We start from the raw sequence: 10,118 nt of genomic DNA, 5'->3' as shown, positions 1-10,118 counted from the left end.
CTTTATATCAAATTAATAACCATGATAACCTACTTTCCAGGGCCATCAAGGACATTTAATTTATTTTATAGACAATGGCATGTACTGTACACAAAATCGGTGAATATAAAATATTGTTCATTATGTAACATTTCCACTGCCCACAATGTCATATGACCAGAGACGTGCACTTGACAGTTTACTTCAATGGTTCCCAACCAAGGGTACTTGGCCTACCCACAGTGGGCACTTGAGAAGACTCATGAGACCATAGGCCTACTGGTAAAAACTACATGAGGGGGTACCAACGGTTGGGAACCACTGATTTACATGATGATGCCTATAAAAGCGCTGGCTCCACATACGCAGCATGAAATTGTGCGCTTGTCAGTTAGGGAATTCGATTCATCTGGCCCGGGCGCCTTGGCGTGTTTTGCCCTGGGTGAAAGTTGATTGCATTCGTTTTGGAACCGGGCTTCCTCCCGGGCGTGAGCCAGGTTCGCCGTTTAAAGCCCACGGCGTAGTCGCCTCAAAACTTAAGTTAAGTAAGAAGTGCTTCTACACCTGCATTGCTTGCTGTTTGGGGTTTTAGGCTGGGTTTCTGTACAGCACTTTGAGATATCAGCTGATGTACGAAGGGCTATATAAATAAATTTGATTTGATTTGATTTGAAGTAATTAAGCATGTGGCATAATGAGTAGGATTCTATGTTTTCACATGCAAGTGATCACTTTGAGAAAAACACTTATTTACCTGCCTTACCAATGAAACTAGATTGAAAATTCAAACATATATTTATAGAAAAGTGATGTGTTTCTGGTCAATGCACCATGCTGCATCGTTGACATGGCAGAGCGGCGCAGATTACGGTTCGATTTGAGAGGGCGCAGCTACCGCATCCCTTTGCCCGTTGACCTCACGGGTCATAAACCGGTGCCCCGTGGATCAGCATAATCGAATCCCCCCAATACACTCGTAGTATAGAAAGAGGGTGGCATGTGCGCACACCCTTCTCTCCTCAAATGGGAGCTAGGGAGACCACGTGATTCAAACTAGACTCTACTGGCTTGTCAAAGGGGGAGGTAAACCTTTGACGTAAGCAGAGGAAAGATACAAAATACACTCCGCGAAATACAGAGACTTCAGAGAAGTTACAGACCTTAATATACCGCCACTATTTTAGAATAAACCTAAACACCACTTAAAATAAGCAACGTTGGGGAAAGGGAAGAGGACGCTCCAGTAATACAGAGTGAGCGTGAGCAAGCTTGTTCCAACTACCTGGCTACTAAGTATCGAAATCTATTGACGTCCGATCCCACGAGGGCAGAAAGCAGAGTTCATGTGTGATATATACAGCCTGGATTCTCAGTGCGTGTCTCCACAATGCAACATGAGTTGGGCGATGGAGCCTACAAACTTCTACGACAATAAGCTGAGCAGCGGTCTTCAGGGGGTCTGCAAACCCGGGAGAAGTGATCATGGCACGGGCGAGGACACAACCATGGCCGAGCTGAACACAGCCCCTGCAATGTACGACGACGAGAGTGCTATCGATTTCAGCTCCTACATAGAGTCGATGACAGCAGTACCACACCTGGAACTCTGCAACGATGAACTTTTCCTTGACTTATTCAACACTGTGAAGCAAGAGAAGACAGACTTCTACATGCCAAGCTCGACTACGTCGTCCAGCAATATGCAGCAGCTGTCAAACTGTTCAACCAACGCATACGCAGTTGGAAGCCAAAAAGAGTTCGAGAGGAAGCTCAAGGGTGGATTTGACAACAAGGGGGTCTTCAGTGCACCGATTAAACAGGAATCGGACTGGAGCGACAATGACATGTCCTCGTCGTTACCTTCCCAGATCAAAAACTGCGCGCAGACCTCCGTGAGCCTTCCCATGGGACAACCAACTCCACCATCAACCCCAGAGCCCCTCTCAAGCCAATCAGCCCACTCCTCTCCTCGGAAGGTCGGCAAGGAGAAAGGGAAAAAGAATTTTGACAGGTACAGCCAAGAGTACCGCCAGAGACGTGAGAGGAATAACGTTGCAGTGAGGAAAAGTAGGGACAAAGCAAAGCAACGCAACGTGGAAATGCAGCAAAAAATGCTTGAACTGGGTTCAGAGAATGACAGATTACACAAAACTATCGATCAACTAACCAGTGAGCTCACTGGCCTGAGAGATTTCTTCAAGCAGCTTCCCAATCACAGCTCCTCGTTTTTGGGGACCACGGGTGGGGCCAGGCGGTGACCAATTAATCTTACTTTCTAATTAACTGAACTTTTGAAATACATACCTCAACACAGACTTACCATCTGTAACAGATGCATTATAAACAAGCTTACATTTATGGCACTGGAAATGTACTGGAAACGTAGGCTTCCTCCCATATTGTTGCCATAATCTTTTTGGGGGATTTTTTTTTTCTATATTAAATTATTTTACTACTTCATTTAGTTGTTGTTATATCAGATATGGTACATGTTTTATAATTCCAAACTTTGTAAGAGCAAGAGCATGTTTGAATTTTATATAGTTTATATAAAAAAAACATTAAATATTTGTCTATTATGGAATCTCTAATAAAAGTGCTGAAAAGTCATACAAATCAACATCGTCTATGAGTGTGTTTGGGATGAACATATTAGTACATATGTGATTATAAATTACTTGGCATGGTTAAAGTATGTTTTATATGGATTTGCTGGTGCCAAGAATCTACCTCAGTTGGAGTTGGGCCACCTCTCTAGAATAACATTTTCACAGCTAGTGGAAGAAAGTACAGAAAAAGGTAAACAAATACACCAACTTATAATACAAGGTTTATTGACACAGTATAAGCACCATTCATCTTCAGAGAAAGATTAGGGGGTAGATATTCAAGGGAACACTTTGAAAGAAATGTGCGGCTATATACAGCAAACAGGCATATTTTACAGTCACCATTTGGACCCATGTGACAAAGTCTGACATATGTTACTCCTCTCTGGTCCTTCAGTTCTAACCTTGGGCTGTCATCTCCAGGGTCCTAACATATCAGTAACACACAAACAGATCTATTTTTTCCAGCCTAACTATTCATGTGCTGTACAGAGAGACTGGGCCTGGCTGGGCTGAGGAGACCTCCTAGTCCTACAGATTGATTTCACGGGATCCCACTCCACACTTTGACAGCTTCAGAGGCAGATCTCTTCCAGGCCGATCGACAGGGCAGGTTTCCTGGTGACCACGCGGACGTAAGCGCTGAGGGGGCCCACCTCCTTCCCCAAAACATTTTCCACCTCGTAACCTGGGAACTGCAGCACATGAACAATCAATCTAACTATGGATCTATAGGCATAGGCTAGTCTAAGAGTAAGACTTACAGTTTAAGTCGGAAGTTTACATACAACTTAGCCAAATACATTTAAACTCAGTTTTTCACAATTCCTGACATTGAATCCTAGTAAAAATTCCCTGTCTTAAGTCAGTTAGGATCACCACTTTATTTTAAGAATGCGAAATGTCAGAATAATAATAGAGAGAATTATTTATTTCAGCTTTTATTTCTTTCATCACATTCCCAGTGGATCAGAAGTTTACATACACTCAATTAGTATTTGGTAGCATTACCTTAAATTGTTTAACTTGTGTAAAAAGTTTTGGGGAGCCTTCCACAAGCTTCCCACAATAAGTTTGGTGAATTTTGGTCCATTCCTCCTGACAGAGGTGGTGTAACTGAGACAGGTTTTTAGGCCTCCTTGCTCGCACACGCCTTTTCAGTTCTGCCCACACATTTTCTATGGGATTGAGGTCAGGGCTTTGAGATGACAACTCCAATACCTTGGCTTTGTTGTCCTTAAGCCATTTTGCCACAACTTTGTAAGTATGCTTGGGGTCATTGTCCATTTGGAAGACCCATTTGCGACCAAGACTGATGTCTTGAGATGTTGCTTCAATATATCCACATCATTTTCCTACCTCATGATGCCTCCTATTTTGTGAAGTACACCAGTCCCTCCTGCAGCAAAGCACCCCCACAACATGATGCTGCCACCCCTGTGCTTCACGGTTGGGATGGTGTTCTTCGGCTTGCAAGCCTCCCCCTTTTTCCTCCAAACATGTAACGATGGTCATTATGGCCAAACAGTTATATTTTTGTTTCATCAGACCAGAGGACATTTCTCCAAAAAGTATGATCTTTGTCCCCATGTGCAGTTGCAAACCGTAGTCTGGCTTTTTTAATGGCGGTTTTGGAGCAGTGGCTTCTTCCTTGCTGAGCAGCCTTTCAGGTTATGTCGATATAGGACTCGTTTAACTGTGGATATAGATACTTTTGTACCCGTTTCCTTCAGTATCTTCACAATGACCTTTGCTGTTGTTCTGGGATTGATTTTCACTTTTCGCACCAAAGTACATTCATCTCTAGGAGACAGAACGCGTCTCCTTCCTGAGCGGTATGACGGCTGCGTAGTCCCATGGTGTTGTCCCATTGATTCAAATGATGTCAATTAGCCTATCAGAAGGTTCTAAAGCCATGACATCATTTTCTGGAATTTTCCAAGCTGTATAAAGGCACAGTACACTTTGTGTATGTACTTCTGACCCACTGGAATTGTGATACAGTGAATTATAAGTGAAATAATCTGTCTGTAAACAATTGTTGGAAAAATGACTTGTCATGCACAAAGTAATGTCCTAACTGACTTGCCAAAACTATAGTTTGTTAACAAGAAATGTGTGCAGTGGTTGAAAAACAAGTTTTAATGACTCCAACCTAAGTGTATGTAAACTTCCGACTAACTGTCCACAATAATCACATTGTGTGCATGTAACCGTACTCATTATTTGATTACTTCATGGTCCAAAAAAAAGTATTTATTTTAAAAACTGAGCATTTTCTGAATTCAAACGCACCACCAGCAACTGGACGCAGAACATTTAGAAGATACAGTATGTTTTGCCGAAAAGAATACAAAGATAGTATCGTTAAGGTTGGTTGAAAATTCTCTGTGCTACACCAAAGTGTACCTAACCTGAAACTCCCAGTAATGGATACCAAAACTGTTTGGTTCAAATCACATTATTTGGTGTATCAATCAGTGCCTTCAGAAAGTATTCCCACTTCTTGACTTTTTCCACATTTTGTTGTGTTACATCCTGAATTAAAAATGTATTCATTTAGTTTTGTCACTGGCCTACACACAATATCCCATAATGTCAAATTGGAATGTTTTTGGAAATGTTTAAATTAATTCAAAAGTATCCTTTTGTTATGACAAGCCAAACTATAAGTTCAGAAGTGAAACTGTGCTTAACGAGTCACATAATAAGTTGCGAGGACTCTGTGTGCAATAATAGTGTTTAACATTTTATTCCCTCTTCCGACTGTCCATCAACTCTGAACGCTACGTCACAAACAACAACACATCGTAACGCAGCAGGAGATGGTTTCGTTGCTGTAGCACATTCATAGATTGATTTATAGCCAGTAATCTAAAGTAATTCATAGATTTTAAACAAACACCATTTTCTGTTTGTCGTAGTCATACCGTACTCATTGTTACATCCAGGCTGTATCACATCCGGCCGTGATTGGGAGTCCCATAGGGCGGTGCACAATTGGCCCAGCGTCATCCGGGTTAGGCCGTCATTGTAAATAAGAATTTGTTCTTAACTGACTTGCCTAGTTAAATAAAGGTCCAGTATTTTTTTAGAATAAAATGGACAGAGAATATTAATATGAGATGAAAGGTGAGTTCCTAACGAGTTCAGGAAGCCAAGCTAGAGCTCGGTGAGATGTGTCATGAACAAAGTAGATGTCCTAACCGACTGGCCAAAACTATAGTTTGTTAACAAGACATTTGTGGAGTGTTTGAAAAACTAGTTTTAATGACTCCAACCTAAGTGTATGTAAACTTCCGACTTCAACTGTAGTAACCCGAGTCACAACTAGCACTCATGCTAACAATAAACATGTTACCTAATAACATTCAATAAACACTGTGAAGCTATACAAATAGGCAACATAAATGTCAAGAAGAGCGTAACCTATGTGTATGTAAACTTCGAACTGTAAAAACACAAGTTAGACATGCTCAATGAGAACAAAAGTTGGAGCTAAGCTAAGCGTCAAAAGTTAGTTACACTCTATAATATAATTTACAATGACAATATATTGTTATTAGATTGGGGGGGGGCATCCAGTGCAAAAACTCAATAGAAAATATTTGTATTGGGTATGTGGAGCTGATCCACCTCAATTAACCTGGATTGTTGGTTTGCCCTGGTTCTCAATAATGGATGTAAGCCAGGTTTTCAACAATATCCATTCTAGAATGCTGGATGATACAGTGCATTCAGAAAGTATTCAGGTCCCTAGACTTTTTCCATATTTTGTTACGTTACAGCCTTTTCCTAACATAGATTAAATCGTTTTCCCCCCTCATCAATCAACACACAATACCCCATAATTACAAACAAAAATAAGGTTGACATTTTTGCTCATTTATTTTAAAAAATAATAATAAAAAAAATATCACGTTTACATAAGTGTTCTGACCCTTTACTGAGTACTTTCTTAAGGCACCTTTGGCAGAGATCACAGCCTTGAGTCTTCTTGGGTATGACGCTACAAGCTTGACACACCAGTACTTGGGGAGTTTCTCCCATTCTTCTCTGCAGATCCTTTCAAGCTCTGTCAGGCTGGATGGGGAGCGCCGTTACACAGCTATTTTCAGGTCTCTTCAGAGATGTTCGATAGGGTTCATGTTCGGGCTCTGGCTGGGCCACTCAAGGACATTCAGAAACTTGTCCCAAAGCCAGTCCTGTGTTTTCTTGACTGTGTGCCAAGGGTCGTTGTCTTGTTGGAAGGCAAACCTTCACCCCAGTCTGAGGTCCTGAGTGCTCTGGAGCAGGTTTTCATCAAGGTTCTCTCTGTACTTTGCTCTGTTCATCTTTCCCTCAATCCAGACTAGTCTTCCAGTCCCTGCCACTGAAAAATATCGCCACAGCATGATGCTGCCACCACCATGCTTCACCGTAGGGATGGCGCCAGGTTTCCTCCAGACGTGACGTTTGGCATTCAGGCCAAAGAGCTAAATCTTGGTTTCATCAGACCAGAGAATCTTGTTTCGCATATTTAGATGCCCTTTGGCAAGCTCCAAGCAGGCTGTCATGTGCCTTTTACTGAGGAGTGGCTTCCGTCTGGCCGCTCTACCATAAAGGCTTGATTGGTGGAGTGCTGCAGAGATGGTTTTCCTTCTGGAAGGTACTACCATCTCCACAAAGGAACTCTGGAGCTCTGTCAGAGTGAACATCAGGTTATTGATCAACTCCCCGATTGCTCAGTTTGTTCAGGCAGCCAGCTCTAGGAAGAGACTTGGTGGTTCCGAACGTCTTCTATTTAAGAATGATGGAGGCCACTGTGTTCTTGGGACCTTCAATGCTGCACAAATGTTTTGGTACCCTTCCCCAGATCTATGCCTTGACACAATCCTGTCTCAGAGTTCTATGGACAATTCCTTCGACCTCATGGCTTGGTTTTTGCTCTGACATGCACTGTCAACTATGGGACCTTATGTAAACAAGTGTATGCCTTTCCAAATCATGACCAATCAATTTAATTTAACACAGGTGTACTCCAATCAAGTTGTAGAAACATCAAGGATGATCAATGGAAACAGGATGTACCTAAGCTCAATTTCAAGTCATATAGCTAAGGGTCTGAATACTTACAGTACCAGTCAAAAGTATAGACACACCTACTCATTTAGTTTATTTATTTTTACTATTTTCAACATAGTAGAATAGTAGTGAAGACATCACAATTATGAAGTAACAAATATGGAATCATGTAGTAACCAAAAAAGTGTTAAACAAATCAAAATATATTTTATATTTGAGATTCTTCAAAGTTGCCACCCTTTGCCTTGGTGACAGCTTTGTGCACAGTCTTGGCATTCTCTCAATCAGCTTAACAAAGTTAATTAAGTTAATTTGTGCAATTTCTTTCATTCTTAATGTGTGAGCCAATCAGTTGTGTTGTGACAAGGTAGGGGTGATATTTGGACTCATCAGACCAAAATACAGATTTCCACTGGTCTAATGTCCATTGCTCGTGTTTCTTGGCCCAAGCAAGTCTTGTCTTCTTATTGGTTTCCTTAGTAGTGGTTTCTTTGCAGCAATTTGGCCATGAAGGCCTGATTCACACAGTCTCCTCTGAACAGTTGATGTTGAGATGTGTCTGTTACTTGAACTCTGTGAAGTATTTATTTGGGATGAAGTCTGAGGTGCAGTTAACTCTAATGAACTTATCCTCTGCAGCCGAGGTAACTCTAGGTCTTCATTTCCTGTGGCAGTCATCACGAGAGCCAGTTTCATCATAGCTCGATGGTTTTTGCGACTGTACTTGAAGAAACTTTCAAAGTTCTTGAAAGGTTCCGGATTTACTGACCTTCATGTCTTAAAGTAATGGATTGTCGTTTCTCTTTGCTTATTTGAGTGGTTCTTGCCATAATATGGCCTTGGTCCTTTACCATATAGGGCTATCTTCTGTATACCAACCCTACCTTGTCACAACACAACTGATTGGCTCACGCAATAAGAAGGAAATAAATTGCACAAATTAACTTTTAACCAGGCACACCTGTTAATTGAAATGCATTCCAGATGACTACCTCATGAAGCTGGTTGAGAGAATGGCGAGAGTGCGCAAAGCTGTCATCAAGGCAAAGTGTGGCTATTTTGAAGAATCTCAAATATGACATATATTTGGATTTGTTTAACACTTATTTGGTTACTACATGATTCCATATGTGTTAGTTTTGATGTCTCACTATTATTCTACAACGTAGAAAATGTTAAAAAATAAAGAAAAACCCTTGAGTAGGTGTGTCCAAACTTTGGGCTGGTACTGTATGCAAATAAGGTATTTCTGTTTATAATTTTTAATACATTTGCAAACATTTCTAAAAACCTGTTTTCACATTGTCATTATTGGGTATTTTGTGTAGATTGATGAGGATTTGTATTTATCGAATCAGTTTTAGAATGAGGCTGTAACGTTACAAAATATGGAAAAGGGGAAGGGGTCTGAATACTTTACGAATGCACTGTATATGGTGGTCAGAGCCATATATTTAGATGTCAGAACCTTATATTTAGATATTTGGCTTTTATGGTGGTGTGTGGTGATTCCAGTGGTTGTAGATTAGAAGGAAATATAGATCCAACTCCAGCGATACTAGTATCATTTGGCTCTTCTTACAGTATTGATCTGTGTGAGTAAGTCCCGCCATTGTTCTAAACAGCTCCCTTAACACAGCCTAACTATGGGATATCAGACAGATGACAATGATGTCACTTTCAGCAAACATACTGACAGTCTGACGCATAGGAGGATCAAAATGCTATATCGGTGCACTAAACTGAGAGGTAAGTACTGTCTGCATAAAAAGGCAGGTACAGCGTATTACATAACATGTGAGAAAGAGAGAGAGCTCACCTCATGGCCAGAGGCTGCACAGTTCAACACAGACATGATGGTGCTCTGCTGAAGCTAGAAAACAGAGAGAATAGTCACCATACTAGTTGAATAAATGGTCTGGACTGGACTGTCAAACTAAGCTTCTTCATCAGCGGTTTTATTCAATTATGTCATATTACATTACAGCACATACCTTATAATAACGTAATAAGCTGTTATGAGCATTGACTTTGTCATAGCGTTTTCAACAGTTTTATGTTTCCATTAATGATACAATCTAAGACTATATTTGACAGTGACACTAAGAAAATACAGAACTATTGGTATACACTTCAAGTGAAAAGATCTGAGACCACATCTTGATTAAGATTAGATCAACCTTCGCTTTATATTACTTTATACTTATGCACTGCTATGTCACACATTGAAAATACAGACATTTGCCAACACACAACCTAAACTCAAAATCTTGTCTCACCTTTACTTTAACAGTGAAGTCTCTCAGTGTAGAACAATTCATGAACACTTCAAGCTGCATGTTCATGGTTGGTTGGTCAACCAGTGAATCACAAGCAACACAAAGGAATGCTTGACTGGGGACAACAGACATAATGCAGATACTGACATCACATTTCAACCACAATACACAAGTTCCCTTTGCAAAA

The 10,118-nt window shown here is 40.8% G+C and overlaps 2 protein-coding genes across 4 annotated transcripts in view; one reads left to right on the top strand and one right to left on the bottom strand.

Moving 5' to 3' along the window:
• Positions 1–405: 405 nt before the first annotated feature.
• On the top strand, positions 406–2,599 carry LOC139376167 (CCAAT enhancer binding protein delta). Its single transcript, XM_071118431.1, has one exon. It carries the CDS (start codon positions 1,323–1,325, stop codon positions 2,235–2,237), a length of 915 nt encoding a protein of 304 aa, XP_070974532.1. The 5' UTR covers positions 406–1,322; the 3' UTR covers positions 2,238–2,599.
• A 197-nt stretch (positions 2,600–2,796) lies between these two features.
• The window catches only part of LOC139376166 (scaffold protein involved in DNA repair), an 85,459-nt gene continuing 78,137 nt past the window's right edge, over positions 2,797–10,118 (bottom strand). For all 3 annotated transcript variants that reach the window (XM_071118428.1, XM_071118429.1, XM_071118430.1), the window contains 3 exons: positions 9,932–10,046; positions 9,472–9,525; positions 2,797–3,283 (listed from right to left, as the gene is read on the bottom strand). In XM_071118428.1, the coding sequence (XP_070974529.1) occupies positions 3,164–3,283; positions 9,472–9,525; positions 9,932–10,046 (289 nt within the window). In that variant the 3' untranslated portion in view covers positions 2,797–3,163. The remainder of the gene's footprint in view (positions 3,284–9,471; positions 9,526–9,931; positions 10,047–10,118) is intronic.

This window comes from Oncorhynchus clarkii, chromosome 20 (assembly GCF_045791955.1).
Source record: "Oncorhynchus clarkii lewisi isolate Uvic-CL-2024 chromosome 20, UVic_Ocla_1.0, whole genome shotgun sequence".
In the NCBI taxonomy this organism is placed as follows: domain Eukaryota; kingdom Metazoa; phylum Chordata; class Actinopteri; order Salmoniformes; family Salmonidae; genus Oncorhynchus; species Oncorhynchus clarkii.
This window is presented reverse-complemented; position numbering and strand designations above follow the sequence as displayed.